At 40.5% G+C, this 16,206-nt stretch overlaps 1 protein-coding gene across 2 annotated transcripts in view; it reads left to right on the forward strand.

Annotated features, from left to right (window-relative positions):
• RERG (RAS like estrogen regulated growth inhibitor) overlaps nt 1–16,206 on the forward strand; it is a 103,295-nt gene that overhangs the window by 67,661 nt on the left and 19,428 nt on the right. For both annotated transcript variants that reach the window (XM_065742539.1, XM_065742538.1), the window contains exon 3: nt 14,822–14,878. In XM_065742539.1, the coding sequence (XP_065598611.1) occupies nt 14,822–14,878 (57 nt within the window). The remainder of the gene's footprint in view (nt 1–14,821; nt 14,879–16,206) is intronic.

A 16,206-nucleotide genomic window follows, 5' to 3' on the forward strand; every position in this document is an offset into this window, starting at 1 on the left:
TTGGGACACAACCATGCCATACCCCTTTGAATTCATTAGTTTATAGCCCATCCATCTGCCATTTATTAGGCACTCTCCTGACAGCTAATGGGAAGATAGCTCAAGTTCGATGGAGTATGATCATAACAAAGCAACAGCTGAACCTAATCCAAGCCAGTGGTTATTGTACATATTTCATTAGCAGTATGTTTACAGACGTCTATGGGATGTTTTTTTCCTCTTCTATTAAGCTACATGCTTACTTTAGTGATAGTTCCCTTGGAAGGGACTCTTCAGGGCCAACCAGAATTTTATGCATGTTATTGAGGCCACTGTTCAAACATCATTTGAGCACTGACAGGCATGGGACATCAGCCACTGCTATAGCAAGCCTGTTCCACTGTTTGACCAACCTCACAGTACATAAACTTTTCTTAACATTCACTCTGAACCTCCCCTGGCACAGCTTTGTGTTGGTCCCACACATCCTGCTATTGGATCCCAGGGAGAGGAGACCAGCATCTCCGTCTGCATTTCCCTGCTCAGGGAGTTGCTGCTAACATATTCCACAGTCATTTCCTAACCTCTCTGGGAGTAGCTGTTGCATGGATGCAGTGCTTCTCTCTGGGTCCATCTAGACTGCTGTGCAAGGCCCAAAGCCACAGACAAATACCAGGGAGAAAAAGGCACCCAGCTAGTTTTGATGGAGTTCCCTGTCTGATCAAGAAAGAATCTGGCTTAACAATTATTTTCCTACAATCAGTTTAGTTTAACCAGCTTTCACCAGAGGTAGACCAGGAGTAAGCCTATCCACATAAGAGCTGTTGAAGAATTGTAGTTGTATTTCATTCCGCATGTGAAATGATTTTCCCATGCAGACAAGCTTCTCAAAGCACTGAATAGCAAAGCAAGCACTCCAGTTTTAAGATCAGTATCTAGTGAAATGTTTGCATTAACTCCCACACAGAAGATACTGGAGAAATCAGAAGATCTCTTTAAGAGACCTCTCTACAATGCAGGAATTTAGCCTAAGCCTCCTTGCTTCCATCGCATGTGCTGTGGTTTCTCCTGCTTGTAGGGGTGAGGCTGCTGCTGTTATCAATTTGAGAACATTACTTATCACACCTAAACAGCTCCCCGGGGGCACAGGCTTCAGCCTACAAAGAGAGAAGCAAAGCTGCCGATGACTTCAATGGGTTGCGCCTCGGGCTCCATTCTAAGAAGGAAGAATTCAGTTCAAAAGTCATTGCAGAAATATATAGTTACATTGAGCAATGGCAGAGTACTTCCCAGCTGTTGAACAATTTAACAGCCTAATCAAAAGCAGCCTCCTTATTCTTATCCTCTAGGAATATATTCTGTGGCATGTGAGTTTTCTGCCCTTTCATTGTCAGCTTCTTTCCAACAATGCTTTTCCCTTTTTCCAGCCAATGCTTTCTGCAAAAGTGGCTTATCTGACAATAAGTTACAATGATTACCACTGCTTCTCTGCTTTCCTAAACACAGTCATGGCCTTATGTCCTACATCAATGCATGACATATCTTTAAATGTTGTACTTCGTCTTATTAAAATGAATGCATAACTTGTCTGTTTTCTAACCAGCCTGTCCTCATTCGTTTAGAGCCATGACTTATTTACCTCTTCTTGCCACTACAGTGCTTTCTCTGGACTAAACTCTGAAAAATGAGAGTATAAGGAACTGAGAGAATGAGGAGGAACAATAACATTCCTTCTGCAGCTATGTGCCAGGTAGCAGTGTGGAGAGCAGCAATTGCTGCTTTGACTGTACCTCCTCTGGGACAACAGGTAGAGCAGATAGAGCAGGTAGGCCTACCTGGGGCAGAAGGTGTTGTGGGATAGGAACAGGATCACTGTGAGTATTATTGTCCCCTGAAGGCTGCATGTCACTGGGGCTTGGCCACTCAGCCCCAGCTGGATTGGTAGGAGGTGACACAGCCCTCCTAAGTGCTCTACCATCTAACAGTGAGCCCACAGGGCACGCCTCAGAGCTGAAAGACCTATCTTTTCTTCTATGTGAAAACATAATAAAGAGGAGATTCAACTGCTTGAAAAACAACCCTTGCTCCCACAGGGAAAGTGAGTAAAAAGCTGAGCTTCGGATGAGTATGTTGGAATCGCAGAGTTCATCTGCCCCTGCAGCGGACTCATTGGTCAAACTGCAGATCTCATCTTTAGCTCCTGGGGAGGATAGCGGGCCCCTCACTACAAAAAAGACATTGAGGCCCAGGTGTGTGTGCAGAGAAGGGCAATGAAGCTGTGATGGGTCTGGAGCATAGGTCGTATGGGGAGTGGCTGTGGGAACTGAGCTTGTTCATTCTGGAGAAGAGGAGGCTCAAGGGAGACCTTATCACTCTCCATAAACGTTGTGCATAGCTGGAGGCTGGCCTCTTCTTCTCCCAGGTAACAGTTATAAAGAGGAGAGGAGCTGAAGTTGTGTCAGGAGAGGTTCAGGTTGGGTATTAGGAAAAATTTCTTCTCAGAAAGGGTGGTGATGCACTGGGCCAGGCTGCCCAAGGAGGTGGTTTAGTGGTCATGGTGGTGGTGGGTTGATATTTGAACTAGATAACCTACCTATTCTTTTCCAACCTTAATGATTCAGTGGTACGACAAGGAGAATGAGGAAAATAAGAAATGCCAACTAAATGTGCATCCTTGAAGCAGTAGGGAACCAAGTGTCACAGAATTATTTTTGCTGTCTATAAACAGCTAATGGAAAATGCATCTTCTAGCAAAGAAATAAAATGAATGCTTTCCTAGAAGTTCCATCCCTGCAAGCATCGTTTCAGCATCCAGCTAAAAAGCAATATTTATATTTCCTAAACCCTTGCAGTTTGTCAGTGTCAGCCTATCTGCAGTGAAAATCTTTTTATCCCCCCATTCCGTCTAGGTTCCCAATGAAACTGAGGAATGTGCAGAAAACTAAGGACCAAATTTTTCTGAAGCTGCTCAGCTGCTGAAAGCAGAAGACATATTAAAAGGAATTTCTAGGAATGCCCTAGCATAAGTGAAATCACCAGGTGTAGGGCGCATTTTCTCCAGCAGCACAGCCAGCCCAAGTGTTTCCCATCTTTTCCACCAGATCACCTTCTGCTCTCAGTTTGGACACCTTGGTTCTGGAGTTACTGTGTTTCTTCCAGGATCACTAGAATGATCAGAGCTAAGAGAAAAACTTCTTAGGGAAAGAGCATCTCCTTATTGAGGGTGATTGAACTGATTTCACATGGCATTCGTCCCCACAACTGCATGGATGAACAGGACTGGGTGGCTGCACTTGGGTGACTGTGGATTGGAGTGTGACGAGAGGCTCACTGGGGATGGACTGACAGGGCAGCAGTATGCAATGGCATCCTTAAGAGACCAGCATCTAACCACTATTGAACTCTGGCTGCCTCTCTGCCCTGCTAGGCATATTAACAGCTTTGAATATGTAATCACCCAATAATCCATTTTAAACCAAAGAAAAGCATGGTGGAGCAAGGAATGTAAGCCTCATCAAAGTCCAGTTCCAAAGCTTCGAATCAGCTTCCATTACATGTAAATGGAGGTTTTCTTGCTTGTCAAATTGTAGATTCCCAAGGCTGCGTTTTCTCACGATTTGTATGATGTCATCACCAAGAGCTAAGCAAATGCAGATTGCTGCAGTCAGGTTACAGCACTCTATAGGGCAGTAACAGGAAAAATGAACTTAAATTGCTTTATTCAGCTGCTGGCAGAGAAAGTGGAATCATTTATATTTGCTCTGCTCACTCTAAAATGACAATGGGGTGAAACTGAGAAAGCGTTCTTAAGAAAAGCATTAGAAGCAAAACTTAACAATGAGCAGCTTATCAGATTAGCCTGAGAAAATAATGGAAGTCAATATTGCAAACTTCCTTAGTCCTGAAAGGTCTGTGAGCATCTGACACTGCAATCCACAGGGTGATGCATACCTTCCAACCCTCAGGATTGAGGATAAGATGCTAGCAGGAAAAGATGATATAACACTCTTGCAAAACTGCTGTGGGATATTTAACATCCCCTTAGAACAAACAGGAACTCGGTGTTTTCAGCCTCATGTAAAAGGAATGAATAAAATCCCATTGCTAAGGTCACTTTAAACTGGGTAAACCACTGAATGAGATAATGACTGGAGGAGTCCTGAGTATACAACTTGTTATCTTTGCATCTGTGTAATTTCTATGGATCAAAAATGTGCAAAAGAATCTCGTGCAAATTGGACCATAGCTTTTGGGGGGGGTAGCTCGTTGTTTATTGTGAGTTAAATGTAGATCTTCCTCTTAATATATAACTTTAACTAAGCATAGCTAATTATCTAGCTGAGACCAGAACGCTCTCTGTATCTGTTGCACTCTGGAGGGACAGGGCCAGATCTCCTGGCAGCTGTGATGACCACCATAAACTAAGTTATGTTAAACCTCCAAGGTTGAGGCTTGAGATAAGTCAGAGCTTTCACAACATCTGTTATCTACTACTGTGTATTTATTTTGTTTGAAGTCGTATGATGTTTATTAGCTCTCTGCCCTTAAGTATTGAAAATGAAAGCAGAAATTTACCGTTTAAATTTAGGAGTTTGAAGTTTAATCCCAACAGTTCCCAGGATTGCGTGTCCAAATTCCAAGCAGAAGGCTAATAATAGCCCCTACATTATTGTAGGCACCAAATGAGTACTTACAAAATTGCAGTTACAGACAGAGATAGGAGATTAGAGTTATTTATCAAAGCAATGGATAAGTTTAAACTCATTTAATGCTGTTATTAGTACTGGGAACCAAGCACACCGTGCTGTAGCATGTTGGCTGGAGCACTCAGCAGTGTTTATTGTCACCCAGCCTAACATGATGTAGCTCTGATGGGAACTTGTTACTTCAGAGTCAGACGTCAATCTTCCTGCTGGCAGTGGCTGTATGGGAGGAACAGAATGTGATGTCACTCAGATTACCCTTAAGGTTTCAGACTGAAGCAGGCTTTGGTCGCCAGTGATTTATGAAAAGTTGCTGTCCACCCACACCTGCTCTTCCAGCCTTCTCCACAAAAGAAAAGAGGTGATGCTGCCAGTGATGCTATTAGAAACCACTCAGTGCCTATCAGTCCCATCTCTCTTGGGATCCTTTATCTACAGCCTGTTAGAAAAGCTTTAGTCTGAGTTTTCTTCCTCAGCTCATCATTTCTTCACTTTGGAGCATTCTTCTTTGTACGGTGACAAAGAAACTTACAGTCCATGGTATTTACATTGTGTTTTATTTTAACTGTTAAACACAGCCTATGACTTAACTGTTTTTGTTCTTTAGTATTGTGAACCCTACTGTGGAAATGATACCTTTTCTCGTGGAGATTCTGTGCTCCTGCTGCTGTGCCTCTTAATCTCCCACATGTAATGGAGAAGTTGTTTATCATAAAAAATGCTGGCACAAACAGAACTGCAAGATTCCAGGTGGCAAGCAAGTAACAGGAGAAGATGTCTTAACAATGCAGAGAAAAAGGACTGGGGAAAAAAGAACCCGAACATAAAATGTGAGAGCAGCCATTAAGACGTTTGCCACCACTTTCAGATGCCTGAGGCATTTTGAATATTATACACTGTGGTGACAGTAACTAGTTACAGAAGCCTCAGAACCACTGTAGTTTACTGTCCCTCTCTGATGCCTCTGCTCTCACATGCCTCTCTTTCTTTTCTTTCTTCTGGGAACCATGTGTCTGGTTCAGGTATTTGGCAGTGAGCTCAACAGAAAGCAAGCAGTTCCATATCTTCTGCCTTTAAAGCACCAGGTAGCCAGGGAGCTGCAATGCGAAGCCGACTACTTGTGCAATTTGAAAACGATGGGCTCACAGAAAAGTAGTACTGTGAACCGTATTAAGAAGACATAAGTAACATTTATCAGTGTTTACATCGTTATCCTTAATTAAAAAAAAAGAAAATGAAAATTACATGAGCTGGTTTTCAGTGCATTTGTTTGCATATGGAAATGTGCATTCCCCTGCGACTGAGGCACCTTACAGGCATGCATCTGCTGACTGCTGAGCCTACTGACTAGCCCTGACAAACCTGTAGTATTCCCGTGTTTGCCTAAGCTCCTTTGTCAGACAGAGGTGGGTATTGCACAGGACAGATGATCTTTGAGGGTATGAGTTGCAGTCACATCTGATAAACTATGCATGCAGTTAACTTGCATCAGGAAAATTAATACAGTCAGACTGAAGAGAGGGGTGATGGGTATTCTGCTCATACTGTGGCCATGCAGAAGGAGACAGTGACATCTAACAAAATGACACAGCGAGCTCTGTGTCCCTTTACATCACTGTGTTTCTGGGGCAAAGGAGAAAAAGTGCAATTTGTGCCATTTCTAGATGCTGTTTGTCCTGATAAGCACAGAGAAAGAATCAGAATGCTGCTTTCATGCTGTCCTGAAGGTTACAGATACACAGGTCCCTCCAAAAGTGATGCCTCCTCTTTATTTTCATAAAAACTACCTATGTAATAACGTAGTATAATATAGTTCAACACATTCCTTTGGTGTGTTACAAAATACTGCAGGAAATATAAGAGCAAATGTAGCTGGTGAGCTTTGGGATGTTTAAATTGGCTTTGCTTTTTAAAAAAAGTCTGCATTTCCTTAATTACAGGTTTTTCAGGAATAATGATAAAAAGAAGTGAGGCATTTAGGCATTCCCTTTGAGAAAGAAATCTAAAGTACTCCCTTCAAAAAAAAAAAAAAGTCCTTTCTACTACTCACAGTGCAGTTTCTATTAAAAATTAAAAATTAATTCACAAAAATGCTTTGACAATAACCAGAAGTCCATTCTGCCATCTAGAATATTACTAAATTCCCTCTTCTTTCTTTCCTTTTTTTTTTTCCCCTTTTAAAGATGAGAGGCAACACCTAACCAAAGAACAGAGTGAGATGTTTCCTGAAATCAGCACAAGGAGAAATTTTAGGGGAAATAAAATGCAAGCCCCTGTAAATACTGCTGTCTTGCAATTCTATTATGGAAAACCAAATCTTATTCTTCTTTGTCCAGTCTTTCAAAAGAGCACACAAATTCAAAGCTCACCCATGTCAGTTACCTAGGAAAGCCAAGGTTATTTGTATGATTTCACTTGTAGGACTTGCTTTACAGCCCGATCACAAATATTCCATCTTGCACACACAAACATCTGGAGGTGTTATCGTTAGCTGTGTTTTGGAAAGCCATATGTGCTAGTAATACCACACCAGAAAGTTTAGTCTTCACGACGCAGCGACATACCAAGCTATACAATAAAGTCAAGAGAGGAGAAATGGCAGAGGTATGGAAATTGCACAGTGTGTTTCTACAATGATCAAAACCATTAGACGGTCCAGTTTCACCATTTGTCTTTTATATGAGGGGCGTCCTGTAAAATAAACTACCCTATATTGGAACAGTTTATTATGGAATGGGATAACAAGATAAATTAAGCCTCCTGCTTATATGCCACATGGTAACTGTTGGAAAGAAAAAACTTCCAGCCTAAAACAGTGGGCAGAACCTTAGTATGAAAACATCCTGAGTAAGTGGTGATGGGATGAATGACTGTCACGCTGCATACTATGCAAAATTAGTGGTAAGGTACTTCAGAATATATAGGCTTCTTTTTATCATGAAATTACCACACCAGGAGCAAGGCAAAAGCCACTTCCTGCTGATGATATTTGGACATGGTTAATAATGAACATTTTGACATACAACTCTTGCATTTTCCATATTCAGTACAGAATAAGGAAGGCTTTCAGTTTGCTAACATGTCAGTGCTTAGGTTGCTTTCTGCTCAGTGTTGCAGCAGTGGTAAATTTTGCCACTCATCTGAAAACTTAGTCTCAAAAGTGCATCTGCCTCCATGAAGGGATATACTAACTGCTCCGCAACGTCAGATCTAGGAAGCGTGCAAGGTGCCAGCCTACAAAAACAGTTTTGGGCACAGCTAGAAAATGCACAAGAGCTAGAGAACCCTCAAGAGCCCATGCCTGAGTGTGTGGAGCCACTAAGCACCTGGAAGTTTGTAGAGCCCATGCCATCTGGCCAAGAAAGCTGAAGCAAGGGAAGTGGAGCACTGTGTAAGCAGTCAACCTTGGAGACAAATGTGGTCATGGGTACAGCAGTCACGCTTGTACAAGCCAGAAAATGTATCACTCACCTTTCTGTTTGGTGAGACTTGTGAGCATTAGTTTCATTACACTGATGTCAATGACTTGTACATTCAATTTCAGTGCAGGCAAAAGTAAACTACTGTGTATGCTGTGATAAAGGAACAGCTTGCTTTTTCCTTGCTTCATTCCCTGCAATTAAGTGCTTGTAAAATCTGACACAGTGCTTCCTTCATGTCCCTTATTCAGACAGCAGAGAGAAGATTATTAAATAAATAGTGCTTATGGACTGATAAGAGTTTCAGATGAACTCTTTGAAACAAGTTATTTTTCTCCAGATGCTTCCCACACAGAAGTTCCTAAAAGCAGGTACTTTTTACAACAATGAAATGCAGTTACATATGACAGAAATTGAAATTGCTACTGACAAAAGAAATGCTACCCAAGACTTTAAAGTAGAAACTGAAAAGTGACAGAGATTTTAAAATATAACAGCAATTACTTGGTTATTTGGTCAGATTCAAAGGATAAAAAACCTTTGGAAGACAGCTAAAAGACATAGCAGATTACAGACTATGAGTAGGAAAATGGCACTGTCCTTCCAAGCTACTTGCCAAAAAAAGGCCAGCTACTGACTCTGAAATGAACAACCTACTGAATTAGCATTTCAAACAGGGATTGTTCCAATTAGGGTCCACAGCACCAAAGCCTACAGTATTTCGACTGAGGAAATTACCTTAAATTACACTAAGCAAAATAATCTCTTGAAATGAAAGAGTAACACTTTTTTTTCACCCGTGTTCAATCCTAGTTTGTAGTTACTGTTCCAAATAATATAAGCTTCTGTTCTGTACTTGAGCTTAGTCAGTGGAGGACCTTGTTATACTGTCACAAAAAATAAAATAAAATACAAGCACACAATAATTTTTCTGATGAGTTTAGTGCTTAAGACATTGATTAAAATACCGATAAAACGTGCAGAGTATGAGACAGCAAAGTAGTCAACAAGAGACCAACTTGGACTGGGTGATCTTAGTCTTCTCCAACTGTTACGATTCTATGAGTTTTATACTGGGTACAGTTCTCCCTTCCTTGTCCCCTGTTGATCTAATTTTATCCATTAAATTTTCTCTCTAGTTTAATGCAAGCACATTAGGTCTTAGAGTCAACAGTGAGCACACTGAACAAACCAGAAGAGTAGGGACTTCAGAGAAATCCTGTTGATGTCCAGCTCACCACTCACCCAGCCTTGCTAAATTAGTGGAGACATTGTCAAAACTAAATCTAATCCAAGCCCACAAGCACAGAGCCAGAAGCCACGACTGCATGTCTACACTTAGGATGCAGCCAGGATCAGAAGGCAGTGCCACATTGCAAGTTCACATTTTTCCCCCTCCCTGGAAGACCTGCACATTCAGAAGAAAATTAGAAGTCTCGTGGTAACAGTTTTAAAACAAACCATTACCTCCCAAAGCTGGTCACAGAACTCCCTCACCAGCGTGCTGCATTGCTGCCCTCCAAGCCCACTGTAACTCAGACACACGAGGGGCCTCCAGGAGGGAGTTCATACCCCATTTGCCCTAACAAAAATACACATTTTTTAAAAATGAAATAATTGTCCTGTGAAAGGGCCTTTTGATCATCGTAACAACTGGTTTCAGCCGCTCCTGTTTCTCCAGCCAAATATAATTTATTGATGAGATGTCGTCACAGCACCAGGAATGGACTTGTTGATATGTTAAATAATGGGACTTCTTTCAGATAAGTTTTATAGCTCAAAATTCTCATGGCATAAAAGAGTCATCATACAGTTATTTAACTGTAGAGAGATGTTACTTTTCTTAGAAAAACTTTGAACTTTGTCTCTTTTGGGGATAAGGAGGCATTTTTCAAACAAAACCCAGCATCCGTTCTTCCTGCCCCAAAAACTCAGCCTGTATTAGCTGGAACAGTAACAAAATCATGAAGATATGTGTTCAGACAGACTGTAAATTTTACCAGAGCCATTAATGTTACTAAATCCAAACAAAGATATAAACCAAAACTCAAATGGTGTATATGTATGTAAACGATCCAGGAAGATACAGGCTGAAGTTTTTAAAGCTGGGTGAGGACCTTAGCCACATAAGTCCCAAAGAAACTGATTCATTATGCGGTTGACAATCACAGTTTATAAACCAAGTTAACTCCTGGTATAAGTTCATTGTCTTCGGTGGAGTTGCAGTGGAAATGTATTTGACAGATAGTCATGTTTCTTCTCCAAGAATAACTTCTAAGGCAGAAGATTTAAACATGAGTGAACGAAAGTTGCGGGCCAAGTTCTGCCCTAATTTAAACCCTGTACTAAACAGCTGACTTGGAAATGAGGGTGTAAGAAAAGGCAGAGAGACATGAGCCTATTCTTCCTTTGCTGGGACATTACATCAGTTTCCTTAGGCAATGGCCATGTCTCCAAAACACAGCAGGAAACCAAATTGCAGTTTGTTGGAGATTCATTCCTTCAAAGACTGAAAATTCATGCATTTCACAAGCAGTAAGTGTTTGGGGAAGGCCTGGGCTCCTCTCAGCAGAGAATGTTGAAATTCACTTCTGTTCAGTACTGCATCAGTTAGAATGTTGTCTGCTTCAAAACGCATTTCATCTTTTCCTACGATGAACACTAGGAATGTTGATTATAATATGAACTATGGAATTAGTCAGATAGTTTAATGAGAAAATAATGTTTCATACATTTTTGGTCTCTGCATTATTTAAAATAAAAGTCCAGGTTGCAGCTTACTATTATTTTAAAGTATCAGGCTACTTTTGGCTTATTTTAGCATTAGAGCAAATATGGCTTACAAGTCAAGTGCTTCTTTCTTACCTTAGCAAAGGTATGTGTAACTCCAACCTGAGCTTTTTATTTGTAGCATTGCTAAGGGTATGGGGAAGATTTATTGCTTTGCCTGAAGTGTCCTTTTTGCCAGCAGCAAAAATCTGAGCACCACAACCTTAAGTGTAATGAATTTCTAATGTCTTTGTTTCTGATTCTTCTGCTGGCAGAAGTTATTTTATTAAAACAAAACTGATGTAATCTGGCAGTAACTGAGCTCAACATAAACAAGATGGCTCCACAGTAATATTCTTGTTCTAGAGGGATCATTTCTAGGGCAGGCAACACGAGCCAGCAATTGGTCTAGGCTGAGCACTTGCATTCCCTTCCCAACTCTCCTCTCATTCACTCTCTTCAGTCAAACTTCATAAAGTCACATACACTGCTGTAATGCCCAACTATATATCAGAGGCCCATTTGCTGTGCACCTCTTATGAGATGGAGGTGGAGATGCTTCCTATCCAAAACATCTTGTGATCATTTAGAAACAGAACAGAGACTGGACCAAGAGCATCTCATGTTTCCCATCTGTAAAATGCAGCTACTAAACCTCAGCCTTGTAGTGTAGAAGCCAGTACCGTTTAATTTAGAGTACACACCTGTAACCCTGTTCTCTTAGGGTAACGCCATCAGTCATGGTCCAGTTCTATCTCCCTTTTGTCACCCTTTTGTGCTCAAGCGTCCAAGCTGCAGTCCCAGCAAGCAGAGTGCTGTTGCTGGACACTTGTGAGCCAGCATCCCAAAAGCCCTCTTCAGTCATAAGATAGAAAAGTGCAATGTGCTGCCATAAAAGCCAGCCCATGGGGTTTTCTCCTCTTTGCCAGCATTTTACAGCATCTATGTATGTGTGGGTGGTGCTCATTAAGAACAGTGTCATAGTGATAAGCTGAAAAGTGAGAAAAACCATGATTATACTCATGTGAATTCTGTGAATTCTTATTCTGACACTAAAATAAATTATAGTTTTCCACCTTTAGAGTCCATTTGAGAACCCACTCTGCTGCTATGAAACAACGTGCACCAAACCGCCTTCTCTGAAAGGGTAGAGGAACACCTTGCAGTTCTCAGCATCTGAAAAGAAGTGTGCAGTAGGCATGAGGCAAGACAGAACAAATGCTATTTCTTCTGAGTGCTCCACCTATACAGGCTTTTCACTTTGATGGGCCGCAGAGCTCCGGGAAGCATTTTTAAAATCCATTCTTGAAAAGTAACATGTAAGGATCTTCAAAAAGCATGACAGGAGAATTTCTACCCTGCATCACTTCCACAGTCAAAATAGAACATGCCATCTATTTTACTAGCTATTAGCGAACCAATTACTAGCAATTAGAGAAGAGTCATGACCAAACTTAAAATATCAAGATGTTTAAACTAAACCAGCTGAGGTAAAACACAGGGAAAAAAAAAAAGCACTGGTGCATTATGGATGGAAAATAAGCTACACAGAGATCTGCTTGCACCATGATGACATCCACATTAGGACTATGACTTGAAAAGTACTTTAAGTATTGCCACATTCACTCTGAGGGACAAGGAGAGCATTGCTGCAAAGGCTTAAAAAAATTCCTAAGGAAAAAAGGAATCTTAACAGCAATTTAAAATTGCATCTTGTCTAGTGATCTCATTTCCTTTGGATCAGATTCGTAGTACTCTCCAAGTGTGAAGCATAGTTAAGTCTTCCTGAAAAGTAAGGTTCTGACTCTATTTAATAAAATAGGTTCCAAGTGACCAAAGCTGAATTAAGTTTGTTCTATAGTGTTGGGCCTGAAGCATCTCCCGTGTGAGGAAAGGCTGAGTAACCTGGATCTGCTCAGCCTGAGGAAAAAAAAACAGAGGGGAGATCAGATAAATGTTTATAAATATCCAAAGGGAGGTGGGAAGCAAATGATTGAGGCCAGGTTCTTCTTGGTGGTATATAGCAATAGAACAAAGAGTAATGGCCTCTAACTTGAACATAGGAAGTTCCGTAGTAATGTGTGGAAGAGCTTCCTTATGGTAAAAGTGATAGAGCACTGGAACAGATTGCCCTAAGAGGTTGTGGACTCATCTGGACGCCTGTGTGACCTATTGTAGAGAATCTGCTTTGGTAGGGGAACTGGACTTGATCTCTTGAGGTCCCTTCCAACCTTTTAATTCTGCGATTCTGCTCTTGGGCACAGAATTCTGGAGTGTGAGAGTTTCCAATTGCTTTGATTTTGGAAAAAGAATAAACAGAATTCACCTTAGACGTCACCCTTTGCTTCATGTCTGCAGCAGGAGGAAGAATAGAACAAAGCTGTAGGGCTGACAAGAAAAAAATTCTCCTATAGCTGAAGTCACTGAATACTTCTTTCTCTAGTCTGAAAAAGCAGGGATGATTTTGAATATTTGACAGCAGTGAATGCTTTCTTTACAGAATCATAGAATTAAAGCACTAGAAGGCAGTGCTTACTTTTAAGATTGATAGCTAGAACATAAAAATCCTGGTAAAGCATTTGTAGGATGTCTTTAAATGGGATGAGAAGAGAGAAAAAAAAATATAAGAATATAAGTAACCAAATCCTAGCCCATAAACTGAAATTGAGAAGTAATTTTCCTGTTCTCCAAAATCCAAAACATTATTTCTATTTCTGCAAATTCATTAATTGCTCTTTTTGGTCCTGAGTTTGAAATATGGCTGATTGCTTCCAGTTGCAAGTAGGCAAAATACTGAAGGCAAGTTATTGTAAGGAAAGCATGTCAAGATACAGAGGAAGTAATTTAGCCAATTATATTTACTTTTTGAGGTTTCACATCTGAAGAAGTTTTCCAGAAATTATGAGGGCTGCTCTGAAAATAATGCCTCCATGATGTCAGAGACAGATGTTGGTGGTATGACAGTAGAGACTGAACCTTCTGGACAATATTTCATTACATTTTGTTGTTGTGTGCCAAGTGGCAGTGGAGAGGCAGCCTGACAAAATGTCATCTGACATGGAAGTGCAGATGAAGCAAAGGTGAGGAATTGAATTCCTCCATGCAGAAAAAAATGTCACTCATTGACATTCATCGATACTTGCTGAATGCTTATGGAGACCAAACCGGGGATGTGAGCACAGTGAGGAGAAAGGTGGTGCATTTCAGCAGTGGTGGTGTGAAGGACATGCAGTATTTTGGATTGCCATGTAGATTTTGATAAGCATGGCAGGCAGACTCTTGTTCTTCGCTAGCAAAAAGCACAGACAATGGGAGTGACTGCGTTGAAAAATAGTGCTCTGTAGCTGAGAATTTCCTCTATCAAGTAGTGTTATTGTGCTCTTTATATCTGTTGCAGTTCAGTAGAAATAAATAGGAGGCATTACTTTTGGAGCAACCTACATAAATGATTATGAATACCGCTGTCTTTGAAACTACAAAGCATTCCAATTCAAAACCTGCCAGCCCTTATCCCATTGGTTATGGGAAATCTAAAGCAGCAAAAGCAATATTTTGTTGTCTTTTTTCCCCTGAAAAGTCATCTCCTTGTCCAACCGAAAGCACTCCAAATAAGGTTCTGATTTGTCTTTTTAACAGCAAAGCTATTGCGAGAAGAAAGCACAATGAAAGAAAGTTAGAGGCCATTGAAAGCCTCTCGGCATTCTTTTCCCAGCATTGTTACATGAGTAAATGATTAATGCTAAACTTATTTCCTATTTTGTTTCCCTTCTCCAAATGTTAGAAATGGGCCACAAACAGTGAAAAGGTCTCGACTGCCCCCATAAGCAAAGCTAAATTCCACCCCCTGTTCAGGAGAGCCGCTACACAAGCATTCATGCAGAAAAACAATTTGTTGTTAAAATTTTATAAACTGGGCAAGCTGATGGTTTGTGCATCTTTTTGTCCCTCCAGCTCTCGTTGTACGCTTCCTGACCAAACGGTTTATCTGGGAGTATGACCCGACTCTAGGTAGGTTACATGTTCTTCCATCTACATAGTACGTTGTATATACTAGCATGTCTGAAGTAATGGAGAACCACAGTGCTAAAATTTCGAGCCTTGGTTAATCTCATAAGCTCGTAGAAAAATCCTCTATAGTCACTAAAAGCTCAAACAAATATTACCTAAGATGGCAGATCATAAATCTAGTAATGCACACAAAGGAAAGCAGAATGAAAAACAAGGCACAACTCTGCCCACAGGCAGTGGGAATTCTGCCACTGAAAGTGACTGCATTATTCATTCACTCTGAAAATTAAAATATTGTTCATGGGATCTGTTTTCTGCTTTGGGATAACAAAACCAGCAATTGTTGGAAAATAGGGTGGCTGGGATATGCATCTCAAAATTTCAAGGAAAAATGAAACATAGGTATTCACATCACTATGTTTGTAGTGCTCACCTGTCGAGCACACATTTCATTTCACTTTTAGGATGACCAGGCAGGGACAACAGTCATCAGAAGAGCACTAGCATGTCCCCTCCACAGCTCCTGCTCAGCTGAGTTGGGTCTGGCACTGTTGAGAAGCTAGGACAGATAACTCAAAAAGATTTCAATCACTTTTCTGAATTAAAAGCCTCTTGAAATTTAAGCCAACATTAGATTTGTTACTATTTCTGAAGTTAGTGAATGTTTGAAGTCTCAGCGCCAGAAAAATCCAGGCCAAGAAGTCTGAGATGAGGTGTGAAATAATGAGCCAGGAAATTTCCTTTTCTTTTACAGTCTGTTGCCATCTCCTTCTTAACCTCCCTTTGGAGACTTGAATAAACACTGTCCAGTTAAAAACTATTTATTTTCTTAGGGATCTTCTTTTAAGAGATCACACTAAAGAAATAGAGAACATTGTTTCTGCTGTGCAAGCTTACAAACAAGATGAAAATTTAATACACTAACACAAAACCCAGCAGCACTTTAAACAAAGAAGTTTCCAGCATCATTTGACATTTTTGACTGCTACAAGGAAGGATGATGAAGGATTGACGGATATTAGAACTCTCATCATAGGAAAGTAATTCTCAGTACAACCTGAATGCAAATGCATTATTTTATCTGATAGTAAAATTCACTGATGAATGTATTGATATATGTCACCTGTCCAGTATACTGGGATGTTCAGTATAATGTTTAATTAAACTTCACAGTTCTATTATCAATATATCGTCTTCAGAATTTGACAGTAGAAGAATATATTGATTAAAAGAAGACTTTATATATTTTTATAAATTCATTAATTTCTTGTAGGGACACTCCATACAAGAACATCCTAGCTCTGTTGTTTAAGCAAACAACCTAAGAC

Source organism: Cyrtonyx montezumae, unplaced genomic scaffold, assembly GCF_038088225.1.
Source record: "Cyrtonyx montezumae isolate F1298 unplaced genomic scaffold, pur_monq_1.0 scaffold_3, whole genome shotgun sequence".
Taxonomy (NCBI): Eukaryota; Metazoa; Chordata; class Aves; order Galliformes; family Odontophoridae; genus Cyrtonyx; species Cyrtonyx montezumae.